General features: G+C 35.3%; 1 protein-coding gene across 1 annotated transcript in view; it reads right to left on the bottom strand.

The window, feature by feature from the left end:
* The window catches only part of GABBR2 (gamma-aminobutyric acid type B receptor subunit 2), a 466,358-nt gene that overhangs the window by 235,149 nt on the left and 205,774 nt on the right, over positions 1-25,435 (bottom strand). The window contains exons 4-7 of the mRNA XM_058831970.1: positions 15,183-15,284; positions 9,963-10,028; positions 4,384-4,575; positions 3,039-3,275 (exon numbers count right to left, since the gene is read on the bottom strand). Coding sequence (XP_058687953.1) covers positions 3,039-3,275; positions 4,384-4,575; positions 9,963-10,028; positions 15,183-15,284 — 597 coding nt within the window. The remainder of the gene's footprint in view (positions 1-3,038; positions 3,276-4,383; positions 4,576-9,962; positions 10,029-15,182; positions 15,285-25,435) is intronic.

The raw sequence follows: 25,435 nt of genomic DNA, 5'->3' as shown, positions 1-25,435 counted from the left end.
AAATAACAGAAGGAATCAATTTGGTAAGTAAAAAAAAAAAAAAAATCCAGAAAGAGAGCAGAACCCTCAGGAATATTTAAGGAATATCATAATTTCCCTTCCAATAGATTTCTGACAGCCAAATTAGAATAAATAACATTTTGTACTGAGTTTCTGAGGCATAAAACTAGGATTTGTCATGTCAAGTCTCTGGGCAATAGCCTTATCTGTTTTCTAGATGCTGTCTCCTAGAAAATTTAAAAAAAATTAAAAAAATAAAAAGAAGAGAAAGTTGAAAGAATGATATTCTGTATAATCAGGAACTATCACGTTTCATCCAAAGTCTTTTAAAAATTGTTTAAAAAATTCCACAATCCCCTCTTCACTCAATGGTGTTGTTTTCTATAAATAATTTCAAAGAAAATGAAAACTGGGTAAAGGGATTTATTATTTATGCCATGACAGTGCTTCTGATATCATATTCACAGAAAGCATAGAGAAAGATGCCTCTACTTAATATATTTTCCAGTTTTAGATTCTTGTCTACGGCTTCTTGTCTATCTTCTCTTACCTAATAAATAACAACATAGTTTATTATCGGATGAGTTTTTGAATATTGATAAGATTAATCCTCTCTTTTATTTCTTCTTTTTTTTTCAAAACTCACTTTATACTTGGCAAAAATACTCTTGAATAAAGGAATGTACTGTTCAGAATAAGTTTTTAAAAATAATCTGTAAAAAAAATGATATTAAAATACATATTCTGGGAAAAAAATAAGTTAGATTTAGCACTCCAGGACTTAAAACTCATATTCCAGTGAAATTTTTAAATTAGGTCACAAATGACAACAATTTATTAGACTGAAGAATAAAAAGTTTAAAAGTATTTCTGGTAGGAATCAATCTGCTCCAACTTTCTGAACAATACAATGCAAAATAATTAATATTCCTCTAAAACTCTTTCTCCATGCTGCCTAGAAAAGCTTGAGCATTCTGTGTTGTAATTATGCCCTAAAGAGAGTGTAGTTGCTATAGACTTTCTTTTCTCCATATCTCTTTCAATAAAATGTTTTTGTGAATTACAGGTATGGGAAGCATGATCCCCGCAATTACCAGATTTGGGCTGTGCATTGTCATTATGATTTGACTGACCAATGATAAAGAGAAATATTTTACCCAGCACCTCAGACAGGTACTAAATACAGTGAATAATCATGCAGTAATGTCTTTGAAAACCATTATGCCTGAGACAATAAAGTAAGTCAACATGGCTGAATGTGGCTGTTGAAGCTTTGATTCATTCCCTCCCTAAAGGGTTGCTTGTGAGATTTTGCTGGTGGCTCTGAAACTATTAAAAAAGAGCTTTCTTTCAATCTTAGATTTTTTGGGTTTGATTTTGTTGGTTTTTTTGGATTTTTTTTTTTTTTGATGGAGAGGAAGCAGTGAAGAGTAATTAAGCAATGCTAATGAAATCTATCAATTTCACCATAACTGGCTGCAAAACTAAGCAGAAGGCAAAACGGATAAGGAAAACAAAACAAAACAAAAAGGAACTACACAGCAATATTCAATGTCAAGCCTATTGATAGATACTGTACATTGAATAACACAGGACAGATACAACTGAGTCCCTGCACACTCTGGTTCATAGCTGCTACTCTGAGAGCTTCATCAAAGATCCAGTCCTACTGTGGAATACAGTATGGATTCAATTCAATACAATGGAACAATAAATACTTTTACTGAACCTTTCAGTCAAAGTCAGTGTAAAAATAAAGCAAAATTCATATTGTGCAAGGAACTAGATACAAGTATTGTCTTGCCAAATGATTGGTTTTTACTTAGAAATTCTGAATTTGTTTCAATTGTACCACATCACAGAAACCTTTTTCAGCAATTAACAAGGACACCAAAAGGTGAGCCTTTACACCTTGTTGATGTATTTGTGCAGGCATTTCCTCCTTGAACCAGTTTCTGACATATATGACAACCTTAGTTCTGCTACTTCAACATGTTTAGATGTTAATTGATATCCAAGACAGTTTATTCTAACATGGGGACAGAACCTAACTATCTCCCTCCAGCCTTCTCCATGCTCTGGCTGCAAGTAGATGCCCCTCTGTGCATCACTGAAATACACTTTTCTTCAAGCACTGTTTTCCTTATCTAGCCATATTGCAGACCAAGCACACTGCTCAACAAAGCATATTCCAGTAGGTTCCTTGTTGCAGCTATTGGAAACTCCAGAGACCATTTTCCCAGAAATGGAGTCTGCTCATCTCTCTTGGTGAGCTCTGCAAACTCCTGAACACATATGCACCACTAACTTCCAACTGATGCTGCCTCAGATACAATTAAGCAAGTAAGAATTTTTAAGACCACAAAAAAAATCTCCTGTTTTACTCTGCTAAAAAGCTGAAGAAATGTAAACAAATTTTAAAAAAAAACAACAAAAAACTATGAGTTTGCAATTGTACAACTGAAATCAGAATGAGGATACTACTGTATATGACCAGTTCTTAAGTCAATATGAGCATGCTTTGTACTTAACTGTGAAAAAATACAAATTATAAACAAATTTAAATCATAACTGAAGCATGCTGCGAGAATATAGATTTTCAGCACTGAAGTTAGAGACAGTGGACCATAACCTATTACCAAACCTAAATGATGGAGAGAAACATGTATTTTCAGATCACATCCCAGTTTCTCCTTAACTGCTAAAACATTCGCTTAAAAGGTCACTGCAGCTTGCAAAACTCGTGGTTCCCTTGAGACCATTCTGATTTGTTAATTTAGATGACATTCATGCTAAAAAATCTGATAACTGAGGAATTGTACAGTGTCATCCCTTGGCAACTGAAGACAGGTAATGAGCAACACTGTCAGGGCAACAACATTAATTTTTAATATAAAGTGGAACTGGAAGCTCTAAAGATAGAAGAAATATACAACTGTGTTTCTTTTTCAAGCTTATTTAATATTTAATACTTGTTTCAACTACTGACACAAAATCACAAGCCTCCTGAATCCCACAATTATCTGATGAGGACTTACCGTTACTCCAAAGAACCTGGTTTCATTCATAGCGTTCAGAAAAATTTTGCCGAGTTTGTGATTTGTGTAGTTAAAATCTTCAATTTTTTGGTGCTTGTTGGTGGAATTCAGATAATTCATTGCCCGCTGTAGGGTCCTGGCAATCACCCATATTCCGTCATAGGCATAACCATGAAATTTGCTGGATTGTCCATCACCACGTTTAGCATTGTATTCCTTTTCATACTGCTGTGGAGTCTGCATAGGAGATGAAATACAATTTTACCTCAATACTTAACATTTTACAGAGGGGAATCTAAACCAACATCTCAAACTGCACACTCTAATTTAGAGACATGCATAACTAATACAGAAAATGTCCCCAAAATAAAATTATGAAAGAAAATAAAATTCAAGGAACAAGTATTGCCTGATTTAAAAACTTCTGGTGAGAATGCAGAACTAGGAGACAGAGAGTCTGAAAGCAGTTGTACTGCCTCACTGTATAAATGACAACTTGGTTTATTTTACTTTTGTACAAAAAGGCTCCAGTTCAGCCAAAACTGTACACTGGTGAGCCATAACACTAGAGCAGAGAATAAGTCTGTATCCCTGCAAATTAGTGATCTGGTTACACTTTACAGGATAACACCAGCCCTTTACTCAATATGAAATTTGGAGTGGCAATTTGTCTATATTTTACAAGTTAACTACGATCTGGATGGTGTGCTATCAGATGAAGTTGCCCTTCAGTAAAGTTGTCTTTCATGCTCACTCAGCAAGGCATGAAAGGGAGATTGGAAAAGAAAAAAAAAAAACTATGAAAAGCAGCAAAATAAACGTGCTTCTATTTATTCATTGGTCATAGTTTGTATGGATGTGTTCAGTGATAAAATTTTATATTTTATTGAAACACCACATATATTTAAAACAAGTCTCACCTTCTGCCCCCTAGTTCTGAGAGGCACAAGTCATCATTCAAATTGTCTGTTTGCAGAACAGGTTTAAATATGAGAGTTTTCTGTTTCTGTGCTCAGCTATTTAACTTGAAGTGACACAGCACATGATACTAAAGACTGTAATTCAAACTATAATGTACATTTAACTATAATGTTCATACCGGGGGAAGAGGGCAGATACGAAGCAAGGGACTTCACTGCTTTCTTACCCTGTAGAGAATTAGATTTGATTTTCAAATATTTTAAAATTGCAAACTTTTTCAAGTGGTAAAACTATCTGTGATGACTGCCAGGTCACTGGGTAGAAGAACCCTTCAGCTTCACCTCCCTCCTTGGTGCTTCACTGTGCCAACCCAGCAGTGAGAGAAATGATGATATAATAAAATAGATGGAAGAAAAATACTAACCCTTCCTGATATAGTCTTATTCGTTTTTGAGCTGAGAGGCTCAAAATCCACTCCAATATAACCTTCCATGGCTGCAAGAAGATTTTTGCTGAGACACTGTGTGGAATTAATCCAGGATTCCCACCAAAGATTTTCGTACCACCCTGGAATAATCCACTGATATTTGCTGCCATACATTTCTTCATCATAAGCCTGCAAATATGAAAAACAGAAAAGATAATGAACATTCTAATTTTGAACATAAAAGCATAGTATTGAACATAAAACCAATTGCTTTTTGTTAACTTTTTTTTCATTGTTAATGAAATGATGTTGTAATTTGGGTACACAAGTATTTTGAAAAGCTTAGAATAATTACTTACTAATAATGAAAACTTTTTTTGAAGACTCCAGACTTTAGAATTCCGGACATGAGAATTTACTAAACCCTGTTTTTCTTTCAGTGGATCATTTCTTAAAAATCAGAAAAATGAAACTGTATTCTAGAACAGAGGGAGTTAAAGAGGAACACAAACAGAAGGCACAGCTTTCCAAAGAAAGTTCTTCATAACACAACTATTACATAAGTGATAGAACCACCATGCTACCATGCTACAAATGCTACCACATTTAAACTAAGGTATTATCACCCTTAAATAGGCACCATTGAATCACAAGTGGCAAATGTGAATTAGGTGGCTGCTAAAAAGCAGACCACAGTAACATTAAGTTAGGAGTTCCTTCTGAGAAGCATGAGTGAACAGTGAACTGATAAAGCAAAATCTTAATGATTTCTTTTTTTTTTTGGCAAGAATTTTCTTCATATGAAATTCTATATTATTGGAATACAGCCCACTGTAATCCAAGATACTGAGATTACAGTTATCTCGTTTCAATACTTAGCATATATATATATATATATATTAAAGGAAACTGAAAAATTTCTTAGTCAAGCACATATGCTGTTGTACCTAAAAGCTGATCTATTCTCAGATATTCTCTTTGATTGGGAAGAGTGTTCTAGGCCAAAATTAGCAAATTTTATCTCAGATGTTTCTCTCACTGTCTTGCAACTAGATATTTTTCTTTTGGCATTTCAGTCAGACTCCATTTCAAAATTTCAGGTTTCATGCTTCTTTGGCTCCTAATATAAGCAATACTTGAGATAGAAGGCCTAAGATAAAAACTGTAATTTTTAGAAGTACATGGTGCAAGCTTAGAGCTCTTATGAGGAAAACTTCTGCATTTTCACAGAAAATATTACAGAAGGAGGAAATTATAAGAACGCAAACAGGACATATTAGTCATTCTGAAATAACTGTTTTGAAAAGTATCCCAAAGATCATACACAAAGCCTATCAGAGAAGAAAATATCAATAGCAGAATATATGAAATAGGACAGCCTCCTAAATATGTTAATACCCAAATTAAAAATGGGCTTTAAATCTGTGAAGTCTATTATAATGGTGCCAGCTCAGTTCATAACAGTATTGTGCACAAAGCAGATTTATTTGGCCCCTGGTTGCAGAAGCTTTTGTTCAGCCAAAATCAAATTTTATGCCTTTGTATACAATGCTGCTTGAAAGTCCTGTCTGAAACCTGTCTTGCATCTCATATATTACTTATTCCACAATCCACATGAGCAGTTTGTGTTTCTCTTGCTTGTTAATTCGGCCCTTCCAGAAGCATATCTGCTGTGTCCTCCTACCCACCCTCCACTCCTGCACAGCTCTGGAGACACTTTATTCCAGGGCCACCGGCAAGGAAATAGCAATTCCATGCTGCAGTACTTCCCTCTAAGAGAGTTTTCATTATACAGTTAGGTCATTCAAGACCTTTCAGTGACTCAGTGTTTTTTATCTGACAGTTTTCAGATCATGAGGACGCAAACTGACACAGAATAGTGCTTTTAGAGGACAATCTTACGTAGCTTCCCCTGCTCTACAGAGATTAAAGTATCATTTTGTGTGTTGCCAGAAAGTATTGGCTGCGAACCATTCCGAAATTAGAGCTGCTGGAAATTTTCTGTTTGCATAAGCACTTGTACTGTTTCCTGCATAATCTGTGAATGCCCTGGGAAACGGGCTGAAAATTGAAAGTTTCAAAATAGCCAGAAATTTCATCTTGGAAATTGCCTGAAAGACTGGTTACACTTTCACATTTCTGCAACAATCTGGTTTAACAAAACACAAAACAAATACTTTAAGAGCTGTCAGCTCTTCCTTGGAGATATGGTGGAATGACAGGGCTTGAAGGGTAGTCTGGGGAAGGCAAAAGTAGGAAGAAAATCAGCGCCTCTAAGGCTGAGCACCATGACCATACAGTCATTTTTCTAGTGACAGCACAGCTGATAGTATTCAGACATTTCAGTGTTTGGGTCCCAGAAGACTTATTGCAAAATAAATAAAACAAATAAAAACACTTTTCTGACACCATTTTCTCCCTGTTGATTCTGCTAAATGGAGATTATTTTGATGCTTAAAGGATACAAGTAGTTGAAATACGTGGATCTTTCCTGAACTATTTGATTGCACATAGACCAATACTTGCAAGTTTCGATTTTTAAGGGGAAGATTTTTTGGCAGACAAGAGCAAACTGAAGGTTTGCACAAACTCCAGAACAGCATAAAGTAGTCATACATTTTCCTTAATCTTCCTCCCATGCCCTATGTAGGATGCAAAGCCTCGAGCTGCTGTCAAGCAGCCAGGAAACTGTCATGGGCAACTTTTGCCCTTGTGAAACTGAATTTCTTTTCTTTCAAAACATTTCATTCTTGTTTAAATCCATAAATAAATGCTTATTTACAACAAAGAGATTAATGTAAGAGATATTTCTTATGTATAGTAGACAATCATTGGCAATTTGTTGATTGTTGAAGTATTGCTTTGACCAAAAGACCCTAATTTCTCTTCCAAGAAAACATTACATTCATCCCACTGAGGTGAAAATGAATTATAAAGTTAAGATTTCCCATAGAACTAAAGTTGCTCACTGTTTTTTGACACTGGTGATAAATGAACAGCTAAGCTTATTTAAATCCTTGTAGGAAGTACCTGCCAACATCCACTTTGGCTTGAACCAGTCCTGTCCTGTTTTTATAGTTTGCTACTGAATTATACTATCTTTTAGTCCTTTTTTTTTTTTTTTTTTTTTTTTTTTTTTGGGTGTGGGTGTTGGTCTCTTCTTCCAAATACAAAGAATAGGAAAAGAGACAATGATGTGAAGTTGCAATACAGGTGTTTTAGACTGGATATTAGGAAAGACTTCTTCACTGGAAGGATTATCAGGGACCGGGAATAGGTTGAGTCACGATCATAGGAAGCACTCAAAAGATGTGCAGATGAGGCACTCAGGGACATGGCTTAGTACTGGACTTGGAAGTGCTGGGTTAAAGGCTGGACTAGATGATCTTAAAGGTCTTTTACAACCTAAATGGTTCTATGATCTTATATAAACTTCAATGGATGTCCTGAGGGAACCTCACAGCATGTGACTGTTGAATCCAGGCAGAAAAGTGAGGCAGACTTTAGAGGTTTGACCACCTACATAAGTCATTACCAAATAATATTTAGGATATAACCACAATCAGAAATAAAAAAATAAAATAAAAAAAGGCCTTGCACTAGTGAAAAAGCATCTTCCTTTAACAAACTCAAAGCCTTTTTCTGACTGATGTCAGTAACCTTGCAGAATATAACAGGGAATCACAAGTGAAACCTGTCTGAAGACACACCTGGAAAAGAGGAGTTAAAAAAACTTGACATATCTAAATTATTGTGCTCTTAGACATATCTATCTGTAGGAGTGCATGAGTCAACAATGTATTTTATGAGTAATAACAAGCTTTCTGACATATTGTAGTTCATTAATATATAAATGACCTACTTTGAACTGCCCTCTCCTGCATTCAGCCTCCTGCTGAAGCTCACAAATAAATACATTTAAAAAAGCCTAAATATATGATCTTTCAGATTTCCCTGGGCTCCAGAAAAATCCATCTTATTATTTTTGACACTAATGTGCTTTAGAAGCAGCCATCATGCTTTAAACCACTCAGAGTTATGCACATTTCCCACCTTCACACCAAACTGTAGCTGCAGAAACCTGCGGTCAGCATCCCTGTGATAGAGACATCTTCTCCCTGGAACCCTTCAGACAACAGCAATGCAGACTAAAGGACAGCCTGCCCCTCCAAGAAATTCTAGAATTTCTTCAGTGGCCTCACATGGACACGGATTTGGAAGAGAATTCTAGAGAAATGCAACTACAAAAAAAGGGCAACTAGAAATGAGGCCAATCTCTAGCTAATGTTGGATTGGAAGATAATTCTGACCAGGACCCCTCTGCTGGGAAAATGCAGCCCAATCCCAAGAGATCTGAGGAGCATCTGGGCTGTAGAAGTACCATTCTTTCTTCCAGGAATGAGAAAAATAGGAGATTATCTCTGTCAATCCAATTTAAATGGCAGTACAAAAAGATCTATACACAAAGACCTATCAGAGACGAGAAGAATGAAAAATAAAATAATACTTTCAATTTCCTTTTGGATAAAAACAGATTTTGTTCCTTCCAAATATACTCTACAATCTCCTTTCCAAATTTTGTCACCAACTGGGACAGCTGCTGAGTAAGAGCCAAAATGCAGCTGAGGCACATGTACCACTCATATTTTGAACTTCTGCCTTTCTTTTCTTTCCAAGGATAAGTAACTGTCTCATTAGGTCAACATTAAAAAAAGATCCTTGGTAATTTAGATGTTATCATTATTGTTTGTCCATTATATTTGCTGCGTTCTTGGATTAACCTAACTATTTTGACTAAGAATTCCACACTTAGGCCACTAACATCTTTCTCTTTGTGATTTTTTTCAGGCTGGTAAAATAGAGAACCACATTTTAATCCTGCTACATTTTTTTAATGGAAATAACAGTGGATAAGTTTGCAGCACATTCACACAAACAAATGGTGAGGATAGGGAATTTTATGTTTGCTAGTCTTACTGTTTGGTTACTGTTATTGGTTTAAAAAATTTTATTTTCTACCAACTAATATCTGCTTTCATGTAATATATGTAAAATGTGCAGCAGTCAGATGTGAGCGACAACTGTACAATTAGCAACATTTTCAGTAGCAGAAATTATTAGTGTTGCTGAGTTAGGATGAAGAGTAACTGGCATGAATTTCTTATTCTTTAAAATCAAAACATGCAAAACTCATACACACAGACATTGGACAGCTCTTGGACATGACTGAGATGTTTCAGTTCTCTCTCTAGAGAGTTCTCTCTCTTGCTCAATATGCAAGTATTTTTCTGTATCTGATGAGAAAAGCAATACTCAAGTTGATTTGGCATTTTATTCCACTACAGGAAAGTAATAATAAGAAGAAGCTAACCATGCAGCCTATGTCTAATTTCCACTGAAGTCAAGTACAAAGTATTTTATTGAAAGAGAAATGGAACTGAGCATGTGTAAGTTCTCTTTAGGATATAAAACTTCACAGAGCTGAACTCCATGAAGAAATATTTATGCTCAAGTCACTTTTTATTCAAATGCAGCACATTCTTTAGTCTGATATGCAATTAAATATATTTACTTACACAGCAGAAAACTTTCACAGCCATTTCCTCATCAAACTGGCCAAGGATTATCCGAACGTCATTGCCCTGCAGATTGAATAAAATGTGTGGCAGTTAAACACAGTCACAGCTTCCAGATACCACTTTAATTGGCCATTCAGATCATGCAGGGAGTTAGCACAGATTACAGCTGCAGACAGAATTAATACAGAACTATTTCATCTTCTATAAGTTCAAGAACTTGAAGTAATGCAAAAGAAAAAAAGAAAGCTGAGGTGTAGAAAATGATTAGCCAATAGTTTTAATGAGAGTAAAACTGACACTACAGTCAATTAGTATTCAATAACACTAAAATATCAAATATATTTTGCTTCCTTGCAATATTTCTTCTACAATTTTGCATATTAGAACCAGTTGAAGACATAAACTTATCATTGCATGAAATAAAACTGTAAAATTAAGAAATGAGATTTGTGAGAATAAATGCCTTGATATTATGCCTGTTTTAGTAATTTTTAAAGGTTGTGCTCGTACAACATCTTCTCTATAGTCACTAAAACACATTGACAACTCCCTCTCTACTCCCTCCCACCTTCACACATTAAAAAAAAATCATCATAGTTTAAGAACCTATGACTGAAGTCCAAAGGTAATTTTACTTTCATACTTAGAAACATATTAAGAGAGTTTTCCTAAATTCAGGAGCATATGCAAGAAAATATTTCTCCAGGAACAGGACTAACCTCTTCCTAACATGAAAAATTACTTCTAATACCCATAAAACACACTTTTATGACTTCACATTACCTTTTCTTTCACACAAAGGCAGAGTTCTCTGCAAAACCTTGAGCAAATTAAATTTTTCATTTCTTTCATATAAGACCTGTTTAGAATTACTAATAGCTCTTTCCCTCTCCAAGGAAAAAACAAACATATGATTCGGTATGATTTTCTGTGGCAAAAAACATTTAAGTTTTAATTAAATCAATTTGTCAAAGTTTGTTGGTTTTTTTTTGCTCAGATAATTTCACTGTTTATTTCCTGTTCAACAGAAAATATTATGATGGACAGTGCAGTAGGATATTAGAAAGCCTCTGTAATTAAATGCATGAAAACAATATCACTCTTAGCATGGTTTAAATCAGAAATAATGTAATGTGCTTTGCTCATTCTGAACCTGTGCATTTTCAGTAAGCCTGCTTCTCTTCATTTTTATATTTAGCCACAGACTGATAAAGTAATGTAAATCTTTTTCAAGTGGATTAGATTCTTTATAAACAAATCTAACAAGGTTACATGAAACGAAACAAACAAATTACACAAATTACAGCAATAGTATTACAGTTTTTGCCAGGATAATAAATAGATTTAGGAATTATGCACAAAAAAATCACCTCATCTACTATTTCTTTTTTTCATATTTTAAAAATAATTTGGTTATTCTTGGAACCTCAGTGCTGAGTCACTTGACTGCTCTGAACATAAAAATGCAGACTTAATATTTGAAAAAAAGAGTAGCAGAATTTGATTAAAAAATAAATGTCACAGCACCTAATAATTAAACTTAAGATTTGAAGAAATTCTTTTCCATTTTATGACACAATGAGAACCAATTTAAAAAACCAAACAAACAAAAAACCAAACTATGTAAACTGTGCGGCTTCATAAATAACGATCCCAGAGTGCACATGCAGCAATGCTGCCCACTGGCTGCGTGACAACATTCAGACTGAAGTCATAGCGTCTGTGGTGTGTGGTTTCACACCTTAAGACATTGCTTCCACCTGATTATCACATAATTTAGTATGCAATTATGTAACCAAGGAATTCTGTGTCAGAACACATGTAATTTAGGAGCTAATTTAGGAAAATCTGTACAACAGCCCTTCCTCTTTCATGCACAGCAGTCTTCCTCTGTGCAATGACACACATCCAGCCTCTTCCTCCCAAACTCCACACAAACTTTTTGCATCCCCTTCCACATTTTCCCCAGATTTGTTCTTGAAGAATTGCATTCAAGATTGTAAATAAGCCTGGATCCATTGGACACCAGGCTTGGGTCTGCTGGCTCCATCCCACATAGGAGGCATTGAAGCTTCAAATTCATGCACCTGCACATAGCTCAAGTCCCTTGCTGAGATTTTATCTGCATGGATAATGAAGTCTGCACCAAAATGTATCAGAGCTGGGTTCCTGTCAGTGCCTGTGGGTCAAAGTCCACATTACAGACTCATGCAAAGAGATAAATCAGATGCTTGCTGGGAATAACTTTTTTACCTCTTTATTCATAATGTTAACTGACTATAAACCAGCATGATTTCCTTGCAAGGCTATACTATTCCTTCACACAGAACCCTTGCAGAATGATGCAAGTTAACACAGTGGAACTTCCTCATAGGGATCAAAGAAATCACCTACTGGATCCCAACAAGCATCAAGTCTCTTTTTCAGAGAGCTGTAAATTGCTTGCATGGAGCTAAAACATATTTGACAGAAGAGGTTTTAATTAATGGAACTAGGCAGGTGATCTACTAGATGATTAAAAACATCCCAGGAGGAAGGCAACTCCCAAAACTGCACTTACATAAAAAGACCAATGTTTAGACTGTTTGCCAGATGGTGAGCTGTCATATTTACTCTTCCCAGAGATTACAGTAGCAATATCAGCATTTAAGCTTTGCCCCTTAGTAAGAAATACATATGTTCCCATATGGACTGAAGTTCAAACAAGAAAATGAAGAACAGTTATATTTCATTTACCCACTGTTCTGGCAAATCCTGCGTAAAAACATGTTTTATAAATTAAGACTATAGCGCAGCCTCAAATAATAATGATTCTTTTTCTCCCTTCTTTCTTTCACATAGGTGAGGATATTATTTGGCTACTAAATATAAAATGTCTTTGGTAGCACCAGGAGTTGAGTAGTATAAACCCTGAAGAGAGTGAGGATCAACACATCTAAGATGCTCTACTCAGGGATGAGGAACAACTTGTCTCCTTCACTGCCATTTCTAACAGTCTCACACATAATACACTCTTTAGCCTTTTCAGAGTTTTTGAGTGATGCATATTATGCTGGAATAGGCAGCTATTTTTTTTCAGCCTTCAGAGCTTCCCTTCTTTGATCAGATTTTAATCTGTCTCATTTCTAATGAATAACAGCACAATGTTGTATTATATAGCTTTCCAGAGAAGGATTGCTACAATATCTCATCTGCCAGGAAAAGTCAATGTCTTGGCAGGCTCTTTATGAGATACCTAAATTGAATAGCTCAGATACTCTGTCTTATTCTCTAACATGTATCTGACAGTCAAGAGGTTATCAATAAATCTACAAAAACCTGGGTAACTTGACAACAGAGGTAGCCACATATTCTGCCTTCTAAATGCTTAGATGTCCACTTGAAGAACTATAGATAAGCCTCTGACCTTAGCTATGGAATCACTGATGGTGAAGGTGAACTAGAGGACATCAATTCCTACCATCACAACATAGTGGCAATCCTTTTGTCCTAAAAGCAAGATACGAGAAAGTTGGAAGCAGAAGTGTTATTGCTCTTACAGTTTGTCTGTGTATGCTTAGAATTTGAAAGCATTTACATGGATGTGCAAATCCATCCTTTTCTCTGAACACATAAATTAGTTTTAAAGATATTCTTAAGTTTACATTTTAACTGTGCAGTCAATGCAGTAGAAACTAAGGTGCTACCAAGAGAAATATAAAATATATTTCTGCAAATCATATCAGATTTTTCTGTTTTCCATTTCATAATCATCAATTTCATTAATTTAAATTGTGTTTTTGAAAATGAAAGATATTTCAGATAAGCAGATACCAGTTTACCTATATGAGGTTTACATGTTGAAGGAATGAATATTTTTAGAATTGTTTAGCTAAATTCTGTGTCTAACAAGTAGCTAACAACAACTAACCTCTTATTTCTGTCAAGAACAAGCAATTTTCTGGATGATTGCTTATTTATTTTTTTTCTAATTTGTTTTGAGGAAGAAATGAAGAAATAACAAATATATTGTTAGTTCAGTCTTCTGGTAGTCCCTGCAAAACAATCCAGTGTGTTAATGCAGAGGAAAGCTGCAATCACACTGCTTCTTCTGATTTCCAGCCTGAATATCCATGCTTAATATGCATTTTTTTTCTTGTTATTACACCACTGCTAGTGAAAAATATGGACTTCACTGTAACACCTACTGGGGTCTCTTCAACCCAGACAGGTTTCCAGACAAGAAATGCAAATTAGCTTACACTGGGCAGATAAAAAATGGCTTTCCACAAACATAATCTTTACCTAATAATACTTTAAACATTCAGGCTTGCATCTCTATATTGTGGAAATAATAAAGCATGCTTAGTTTACCATGCTCCAGAACCTTTCCAGCTTCAGTACTGGTCTAGTCTTACACAAGTCAATTCTCTTGTTTTTTTTTTTATTATTATTTATTTTTTTAAACATCAATTAGTTTATTAAGGTTTTCTTGTAACCTGTTTCACACATATTTAAGCATTTGCAGGATTGTGGCTTTGATTGTGTCATATGTACTTGATGCCAGAATAAATTTGATCTTCAACATTTGGAAGTGCTTTCACCTGCTGTTCAATTGTTTTTTTCATGTTCCTGTGCAGTTTAAGATTCATATCTCCTGTGTCTAGTTTATTGCTGGTTGCACTGCATGGTAATGCTAAAATATAGTTTTAATTTTATGAGATGCCAGAAGTCTAATAAATCATTCTAATAAGAGACGGATGAGAAATTATTCCACTACCAAATTTATTTTTCCTTCTTTTTTCCTTTTGATTCATTTGAAATCATGCAGATGATGTTAGCAAAGAATTCAATTTAAAATATGTAATGAAGCTAATGGAAGGAACCTAAATATTCTTTCTACATGATAATTTACCTTAAAAGAGTTCTGGTTTCAAACCTCAAGAGTTTTCACACGTATATCACTATGACTGGGGCTTTAAGTGCAAGCATTAAGCCAGAAACAACTTCCCTTATTTATTATCACTATTGGAAACTATTAAAAATATTTACTATACACATAGACCTTCATTAACTTAAGAAGGACAAGGACGGCAAAATGCCAATTTTTTGCTACTATTATGCAATGGAATGTAGTAATACACCATTCTAACACAAATTTTGTTTCCTTACTCCTCTTCATAGAAAAAAAAAAAACCAATCACCACTTTCTCTTTTTCACCAAACAGCAACACATACCTTAAGCTTCTTTACACTTGTGCAGGGATCATTGGAAAAACTCTCAGTATCTGAAATCTCGATGTCTTCACCATAAAGGACTCCAGTCAGATCATTCCTCACCTGTCACAAGTTGAGAAAAAGGCAAACTAGTGAACCGAGAGCCAGTGAGAAGGAAGCAGAAGGACTGTATTTATATCTGTAATGACAAGCAATGATCTTGACGATGATATATGCACCCACATAGTTTTTTCCACTTCACCTAAAATGTGATCAAGGCACTATTCCTCTATGACCACAATCTGCTACCAATGGCTGTACCATGTGAAGGACTTTACTACATGCAGCAAAAAAGGTTCATATACAGCCCCACAAACTGGGCTCCCACTTTGTGTCATGGGGACAGACAATTCTTCTCTATTTCCAGTTGCTCTGTTACTTCCAGGACCAAAAACTTTGTTGTAGCCAAAGTGATGCATGAGACAGTATAAAGGGAAAAGACTCATCAAGGAAACTTATACATTCTCAAGTACTGATTTCAGCTGGTCCCAGCATGAATCAGCAGAGCTTTGCTTACATCTTTTAGGGACTGATAAAGCCTATGAACTCCCTTGTGGCCTACCCCTCTCTTAGACCACTCATCACACCACAGGGCAGCAAGAGGTAAGGTTGGCTTGAAGGTAGCACATGCAACCAGGTACTAGCAGATTTTTTTCACCTGTTCAATAGTGGCAAGACTGTCCTCTTTGAGCTGCCTAATGGCACAAAGAAGACAGATAACATACAAAGCAATCTGTAGAGTTTTTTCCCATATAACTACTTCATGGTTTTGTGTCTTAATCGCTGCTGGTGTTCCTCCAGCTACATGACTGCAAAACCAGTTCCACATTACCATTCCTAATAGACAAGCAAAAATAATTTTAGTCTGCAACATGATTACAGACTGAAATGAAGAGAGTGGCACACCAATTTTAAGATAATAGAATTATGATCGCATCCATTGGAATGATAGTCAATTTAATTGTAATAACAGAAATAGGAGAAGAAAATCACTGTAAAACAGGTATCCCACATGCAAACACAGAAAATAGAGGATGGAAGATATGTGACATTAAACAGGAGAATTTAGAAACCTGTGTATCATACTCAAACACTTTCTGATGACCCTGCATGGGTCATTTCCTGACAATCATCACTATACCAGATGCCTTAATTACCTCTTTCATGGCCTCTATGTCATCTTATCCCCTTTAGCCAAGCTTTAAAATTACTAAGACACATTTTTTTACTTTCTAAGCCTTTACAATGATTAAAACAAATGGACATATCAGTAACTTTTTATTAAAGATTGTTTTATCTCAGAGAAGCAAGTCAGAATGGTCAGCCCGCCAATATTTGAGTTACATCCTTTATCCTTCTGTGATGTTACCAGTTTTTAAACTCATTCTGTGAAAATGTGTTCACAAAAAGTGATTAGTAGTGACTTCTTTTTCTGCTTCTATACTACTAAAACTGAATTATTGTTATTTTGGCTGCAGCAATGTCATTAACTGCTTCTTACAAGAGAGGTCTGTCTCAATACAAAGAAAAATCTTGGTTTTTTTAAAGAAACCATCAGTGATAACAAAAGGAAACAAACCTCTCTTGATCATAGTTTAGCCAATGTCCAAAATCCTTCTACCTAGTGTAAGCAAACATTAGAACAATCATTTGTTACTGAACAAAAAGTATAATTTTCCTTACATAGTATCAATGTGCTTTCCAAAGTAATACAATTTGTCATATGCTTCTACCCAATACTCCCTTACTTTCTTCTGCATGACAAGAATTTCTTAATTTCAATTTTGCTTTTCTGATATTTTCTGACCAATTCTAGTCAGTCTTTTAATCAAAGAAAGACTAGTTTAACATTACTCAGCTAAACTGAGGAGAAAACAGCTGATTTACCAAATGCTGTCTAGTCAAATTAGGCCATTATTAACATAAGAACAGTGACAAAAACACACCTTAAATATTATTAACACTTATGGATAGGCTTCAGTAGGTGGTGGGCACAAGGCTGATGATTATAAAAATTATACTTCAGACAGTCTACTGACTTCTTGGGATTCCATCCCTTCAGAACTTGGCACTTGAGGAATTAAATTGTGTATGTTTGGGTTTTTTTCTAAACAGCGCTTATTTAAATTCAGTCACTGAGAAATTTCTTCGACATCTCCCCTGGCTCATCTGCTAGAAGCAAAATGTCTGTGGCTTTCAGAGCTCCTAGACTTTTTATTTATCTACTGATTAATCTCCCAAAAGACACACCTTACTATACTTTGTGCAAAGAAGTTGAAAACCTTTTCTCTTTACTGCTGGAAGAAGATATTTGCTGTTTTCCAGATGTATCTGTTGTGGAGATATTTCAAAAGAAAGATGATTCTTTCCCATTATCCCAACAAGATATTAGCAGCTCTGTAAGAATTTAAAAATGTTTTTGTAAAAGTCGACATTTCCCTTTCAGTGCTCTGACCTATGTCTGATACATCATCTTATGTCCCTGGTCTTGAAGCTTTTTTACTATATTTTCCAGTTTTTACTTCTCATTTCCGTACTTTTTTTTTCCCCCACCAACCTCAGGTTCTTTTCTTCCTTTATAAATACTCTAAATATATAATGGAATGGAAACTTGTGGTTTTCTTTCTACAGAGGTTCTTTCAGATAAATTTAACCACAGAATCTTCTGATTTGGATTTAGGTCCAAAGTCAGAATTTGCAAAGCCTCACCTCTAGTTCTAGAGCTGCCAATCCTGATGCAAACATTCCTGTGTTGGATGAAATTTGTGAAACTGAGAATACAAAATGCTGCATGTTTTGTTTTAGCAGATGCTTGCAGTCCTGGAAAGGCTATCACCAGCAGTTTTAGTACAAGCAGTTTTAGAGCTCAGCAGCAATCGTTTCATTCCACCAACTCCAAGTAAAGAGAACCATAAACTACTGTGCTTCTGTTTTTTTGTTGTGTAAATAGGGTAATTTTAACTTTTCGAAACTGCTGTATAAAGTGATAACAAAACTGCATTAAGCTTTTATGGGGATCCACAGTTGCTAGGGAAATTTTGCACTAGCTATAACACAGAAGCAGTGTAATTCCATGTGGGTTTAGACCCTTTTTAAGAATTTAATGAAGGTTGTAGCTCTATGTCTGTTTATATCAACTTTACATACTTTATAGACAGCAATATTTCATTTTCCCAAAATAAGAGGTACCAACCCTAGTCACCAATAAAACTGAAAATTTTCACAAACCACTGAAAGACACTTTTGCACTGTTCTGCCTACAAAACTACATTAAATCTGTATTTCACCATCCTATATATTTAATCCAGGTGGTCAACTGAAAAAAAATTACTGGGGTTCAAATATGTTGGAGCAAGTTCCAAAAAATGAAGGGTTTGTAAGGGATGCTTTTGCAGGAAGAAAAGGATGGCCCTTTTGCTTTAGGCAAAAGAGAAGATGTAATGCAAGAGAATTTTTTTTTCTCTCTCATTCTGCCAGAGCTGCTCTGTGATTCAGCTGCTATGACTGAAATAAAGGTTTTAAAGTTTGCTACCAAGTCTTGCTGTACATTCTTTTGTGAAGTGGATGGCAGCAATACTTGCCTACCTCATAGCTCTTGTATCAAATTTAGTGATGTTTGAGAGGTGAACAACAAAGTCCCTCACCCTGCACCTGTGAAAGAAGAAATACAGGCATTTTGAGGAATAAAGAACTTGCACTGCAAAGGAAGAAATTTTAATTTCTTTAATCTCTAGAAAATTGAGAGAGTAGGTAGAATAAATAGGTGGGCTGTAAAAAATGGTGAGTCTAGAGGAGATAAAATTGCAACATAATTGTGGTTGGTACCAGAAAGAATGGATTTAAGAAAATGCTTTGAAAAAGCCAAGCTTTAAGAAAACAAAGAAAATGTTGGGGAGCTGCATGGTCTGGCTCTCTAAGGAAGAGGGGCACAAGTGCAGAGCCCCTGGAACAGGGATCTCACCAGCCAGCAACCCAGCAAGGGGAGCAGAACAGGCTTGGAGAGAGCAGCCAGTTTCAGCCATGAGGTGACACCTCCGCACAAGTTCATGGTAATAAGGCAGGTCCAGTGTAAAGCTGGGAAGTTGATTCACAAGTCTGAACAGAATCAGGTTTTGCAAAAATAACCAGGGTCAGACAGAATCCATGACTGCTGGGCATGTCCACACCAAAATGACAGGACTGGGGACAAGCCAACAGGGTCCCTGCCAGGCATGGCTGTGAGGGAGAGAAGGAAACCAGCACCTCACAGCATCATGAGGGCATGGACTGCTGGCACTGAGTTGAGCTGCAATGGGATGAGCGATGGGGAAAGAGGGGGCTGGAGGGTGCAGCCCTGGGAGGCTACTCAGGGGCAGAAATGGCTTTTGGTGCTCTCAGAGCCCCAACACTGAATTTAGTTTTGTTTTTTTTACTTTCTACATGAGCTCTGTACAATGATTCTTCGTGTACAATATATAAATGACCCTGTCCCTCACAAGGATACAAAAGTTGCACACATAGTGATTTTATTTTGGGTGAGGTGAGATTGCTCACTTCAGTGGGATTATGAGTGCAAGCACCTTATGACCTGCTGTAAATAGTTAGTATTCATTTGACAACAGTATTTAATTTTTTTGCAAGCTAATTTTATCTGGTTTTTTCCAGGGAAAATAGTAAAGAAAGGTAATATTCCTGATGAACTGTCAATCTAGGGATGATAGTTTGGATTTAGGGGTCTCCACTGACCAACATTTCAAACCAGTTTTCAAATTATACCTTTAAAGACACAGCTCACTCAGTTAATCCTAACTCTGCCAGTTACAAAATGAATTTAATAATTTTTAGAATAATCATACTACTTTGCTTTTAACAGATATTTCTGATGACCTTTTGGTTCACTAAAGCTGCATGTAAGTACAGCAAGCTAAATCCTTGTCGTTCAGGGCAGTCTAATCCTACCAGATGTTGATCATAAGAGATGCCTAACAAATGAGAACTGGTCAAATCAGATGGATTACACAGTCAGATATTTCACTAAGATTTCCTGTTGTCCAGAATATACAGTGCACTTTAAAATGTTATACCAAAGGAGTTTCAGTACAGACATATATTTTTATGTGGACAAAACAAATGCTTGAATGATAAGAAGAAATCTCCTCATTACATTGACAAAATTGTGAATAAATTGTAATTTCATAGGACAGATTACAATTTTTAGTAAAGGGATTAGTATAGAGGTCTCACCATATATGATGCATATTATTCATATTATTCATTACAAGCAAACATAATCATCCCTATTTTCATTCCAATGGAACACATTACTTACATTTAGAGGCTTAGAAGCATTAAGTGAAAACTTACATCCAAGAAATACTAACTGCAGAGATACACTTTCATTGATACATGATACACACATCATTTAGGAAAGCAAAAATTAAACAGATGGTAGAACCTTATTTGAAGCAGAGACAATGTAAAAATAAAAATGGAGGAAAAATATAACAAGAGGAAACAGTAAAATATTATTTTGGCTAGTAGGAAAGAGTTTTGTTTAGAGGAAAACTAAAAAACTAAATATGTTTTATTGTGTAAAGGAGAAATGAAATCAGAACTGCATTGAATTTAATTTTCTGCTTAAAAGAAATCAGACATTCATTAAAAGTACCATGTCTGTGGTTTTCATTGTGACAGGAAGGGAAGAAGGAACCTGGAATACTGGATATTTATTTGGGCAAAATGCCACTGTATGGGCTTTTACAAAAAATGTGACTTTTCTCATTGAAGTAGGTAGCTGAGTCTAACCTGAAAACTAATGCAATCAATATTAGTCTTGCCTACAAGAAGCACCCACATGTTTCAGACTGAATCTTTCAGACTAGAGCAATAACACTGCTAATGATCCTTTTGTTGTATTTATACTACAATTACACATTCCATTTAAAAATGTTTATTATCCTCCTTTCTTCCTGGAATGGCAGTATGGTAAATATGGTTTCACATAAAACCTACATATGTGTGACTATCAAACAGAGCATACCTTTTTAAAAATAAATCTCTATGAAGTCACCTACCAAATGGTCTAATTTCCTCCCAATTTCTCTAAAGAAAAAAAGAAATTTTCTTACTTTACCTTTCTTGTGTTTTTGGATCACAGAAGTTAAACATAATCAGGAACTCTGATGTTAAACCCTACCAGTTCTGTTTAAAAAGAATTGATGTAGAGTCCTTGTGGTATGGTGGGAAGTTAATTAGGGGCATTTAGGGTGACCTACAAACAGTCCAAGTTAGAAAGTGATTTCTCTCCAATGGAGGGAAAAAAACCAACTAATCTTATCAAGAGGCAGATAGGTTGCTATGAGGTATTTGATGAAACTACCATATTACAGTGAAATAAAAATTTAGCTAGGAGAAAACCTCAGGGATCTTCATCATAACAAATTATGAGAAGGTTAAGTTCCATTTAATCTACAGGCATGTTAAGAACATGCACATAATGTTCAGCAGGACTTTGAGCAGTCTGAAAAAACAAACTCTCTTCACTAAGACTGGACACTAAGAAAAATTAAAACACAACTCAGTAGTACAGCAGAGAGGAAAGACATGGTACATTCCCTACAGGAAAAAAAAAATACATAATGCACTGCCAAGACAGAAAGAATCTCAAAGAGAGTAGGCAAGAACTGAAGGTGATGATGATATATTCCATAAGAAATAACATCTGTTCACATGAGGAGTTAAGGAGCACCAATGAATAAAACTGAAAAAGAAAATACACACAAAATATATTTCTGTTTCTTTCACTGTGAGATACCACCTACAAAACTGAGAATAATGTGATTTTTGATGGCTTGCAGGGAAATAGGACAACCACCTTTCTAGAAGTTTATCAGATGTGACTTGCAGAGAAAGCAGAACAAAATTAAAGGATGTGGAGGTTGAAATATCATACAACAGTAATTTTCATGTCAGATATTATGAAAGTAAATAGGGGCCATATTGAGAATAGATTATTTAATAATTCATAAACCAATGCCAGAAGTGCAAGTAATTAAGTGAGAATTTAGAAATGCTTGTTTATTACAGCAAGGGAATGCAATAGGACTACTGAAGTTGGTGCAAGCATTCAAGTATCTGGGAGTGCTGAAATACTCAATATTTTATCTTGGAGGGAATGTGGAGGCAGACAAGCGAAGGCGCTCTATGTTATTATGTGTGAAGCGCAATCAGAACATCAGATGAAAAATATAGAATACATATGTATCTTTTGCTGGGAAATTAAATTTCACAGGCTTTAAATGTGAGTTTAGAGGAAAAGATATTTAAAGATTTTTTTAAAACAAATAAAAATTTAAAACCCCCTAGAACACATAGCAAGGCTGCTTTATATTGAAATTAGTGAATTTAGTCTAGCCTAGAAAAAAATAACAGAACAACATGGAAAGTCTCATAGTACCACAAAAAAAAAGAATAATTCACAGCTTAGAAAAAGAAAATTAATTTCTTTTGAAGGACACACTGTACCACCACCCTCAAACCTACTTCTGTAATAGTCCACATGTAGCAAAGACTATTTGACTACTGAACCAAGAATTAGGGACTCAAGATCTGACTATATGACTAGAGGTGGGTAATACACAGTAGTCAATTCTTACATATATACACATTTCAAACACATTACATTCAGGAAGAACCCATTTACTGAAACAATTCTAAACAGAATTCACCGAAAGAGATAATTCAAACAAATATGAATGATAATTAAATGTTGTTTAAGAAAATATTATCAATGCTAAAAGAGCTTTGATTTATAATTACATAAGGAAACACCTTTATGTAAAATCCTCCTTGATTAGGCAGAATGAAAGCAACCTACCATTTATACATTTGAAGTCTCTTAATCCATGATGGATACGTTTTTTTATTCCAACACTAACTATGAAGGGTGTTACACACCAAAGTTAAGATAAATAAGCATTTCTAAGGAATAAGTCATCTCATCAATAAATAGATGTCTAAAACAGATGAGATTAATTGCACCCTGGAAGAACCTCTCTCCTTTCTCCATTATCTATAAATGGTGCTCAGAAGACTCTCAGATACAAGGCAGCTAAACTCCAGCTGTATTCCAGGTCTCAAAATCTAACCCTGTCTCAAAATGATGCTCCACGTAGTGCTGCCATCCACTGAAGCTTAGAAGCTACAAAGATTTTTTACCTTAATAAAAGGTTCTCAGGGCAATAAAAGGTTCTTCAGGTTCACTGAAGCTTAGAAGCTACAAAGATTTTTTACCTTAATAAAAGGTTCTCAGGGCAAGGTCAGAGGAGTGAGCAGCCTTCCTGCATCCCTTCTCAATCTATCCCTCACCCGGCTGCTGAGAGAGAACACACAGGGTCTTATTCTACTTCTTGGCTAGTAAAGTTTATTCAAACCATGAGTTTGCAAAGAACTTTAAAGTCGTTATGTATTGGGATTTTTTTTTTATTTTTTTTTTTCAGAAAACCTGGACCATGTTTGATGTTTTGCCATGAACTCGGTAGCTGTGCCAAAGCTACAGCTCCACACTAATGGTTTAATTGCATCAGACTTAGGGGGCTGTGCCAATGTTTATGAGAACTTCTGCATCCAGGAGTTAGTCTTATTATCAACTAAAAACTATGAATACAAGCCTCAGTGGGAAACTAAAAAAAGAAGAAACATTTACCTAATATAAAAATTGGATGACATTTTGATGAAAGGGAGATTATAGAACCTGTGAGGATAGAGATCACAAGGAATTATTACATTATTTCAGAAGTCCTCCAAAATAGCAATTCATATCCCTCAGACATCCTAAATGTGGAAAGGTCAGCAACATCAAGCTCAGATTTAATTCTGTTCTATGTCTGAACTGTGGAAATACTTGCCCTCCTGACAAACACTGAGGTGTTTGGGCTTTAGGCTTTTTAGGAGTACAGGGATAGGTTTTCTTAAAATTTGAGAACAGTTTAATAAAGCTTTTCATTAACTTATTTTCCACTGTTCCAAGCATCTTTGTTTAGATCAACTTTGTAAAAAAAGCTCTGCAGTTTAAACATCATAAGTATCTATTTCTTCTTTCAGATGAAAAGCAGCAGACACCATTTCAGGGATCCAAGGTCATTACGTTACAATGATAAGGCTACTATAAATATACTAGAAAATTTTACCATATGAACCGTGTTTCAGCCCCATGTTCCTTCTTTCTGGAAAAATACATGAGAAGTTACCTTCTATCTCTTCTGACTCAGAGAGGTTCTGCTACATTAGAGAACTAAATTGGATACTAACTGGAGTGATATTACTGGACAGAGACAAGCAATAAGGAGATTTTAAAAATAAATATTTCTCTTTCTCTCCATTGTGTATCATTTACATTCAATGACCTTTTTTCACTTGCACATGTATATTAAATTGAGCCATCTTTTTCTGTTTTCTCAAGACTGAAATTTTGTAGCACATTGTACTAAGGACTGTAACTTTAATCCATTTGGAAACCAGAGTCAGAAGAAGATAAACTGAAGATATATTAGTACTAAAGTACTAATGCATGTCTTAGTTTTATGTATTGAAATTTCATAATACTGTTTTATTTTCAAAAATAACTTTTTTGAGTCTTTGAAGTGGAAATAATTGCTCACTTATTAATTTTCTGCTGTCTCAGATGGTCACTAATATCATTCCCATTACCACTGGGATTATTATCTGAGGAAACAATAGGTTTAAAAACCCAAATGGCCACCTTCTGCACGTGCAAGTACTGCTGATCTGATTGTTCTGTCAAAACGCTTCAGCATCTGCTCTCTGTGAAGACACCATATTAGCTTTATTCATAATTTATATTTATCACACAGAATACCAAAATCGTTTCACAAATATTTGTGAAGCACAAATATTTTTAATTTTTTTCATTCTCTCCCTCTGTGGGATGCAGAAAATCGTCAGCAACGTAGATCCAAAGAAAGAGTTTGAATCTGACTAAATAGTTGTCATCAAGAGTCTGCAATCACTCACTTGTACTGGAGGAACTGAGGAGTTATGAAATCTCAAACAACTAAGATACTGTCAGTGTTACAGGAAAGTCTCTTTTCTCCCTGCTTTCAAGCTCACAAGCCACAAGAAGCCTGAAATTCATAATCTTAGTAGTGGAAGTCTTCACAATGGGAACAGTCTCCTTCCCTTTGGATCTCTTTGAAGTACTGCATATTTAAAAAAAA

Source organism: Poecile atricapillus, chromosome 2 (genome assembly GCF_030490865.1).
Source record: "Poecile atricapillus isolate bPoeAtr1 chromosome 2, bPoeAtr1.hap1, whole genome shotgun sequence".
Taxonomy (NCBI): domain Eukaryota; kingdom Metazoa; phylum Chordata; class Aves; order Passeriformes; family Paridae; genus Poecile; species Poecile atricapillus.
This window is presented reverse-complemented; position numbering and strand designations above follow the sequence as displayed.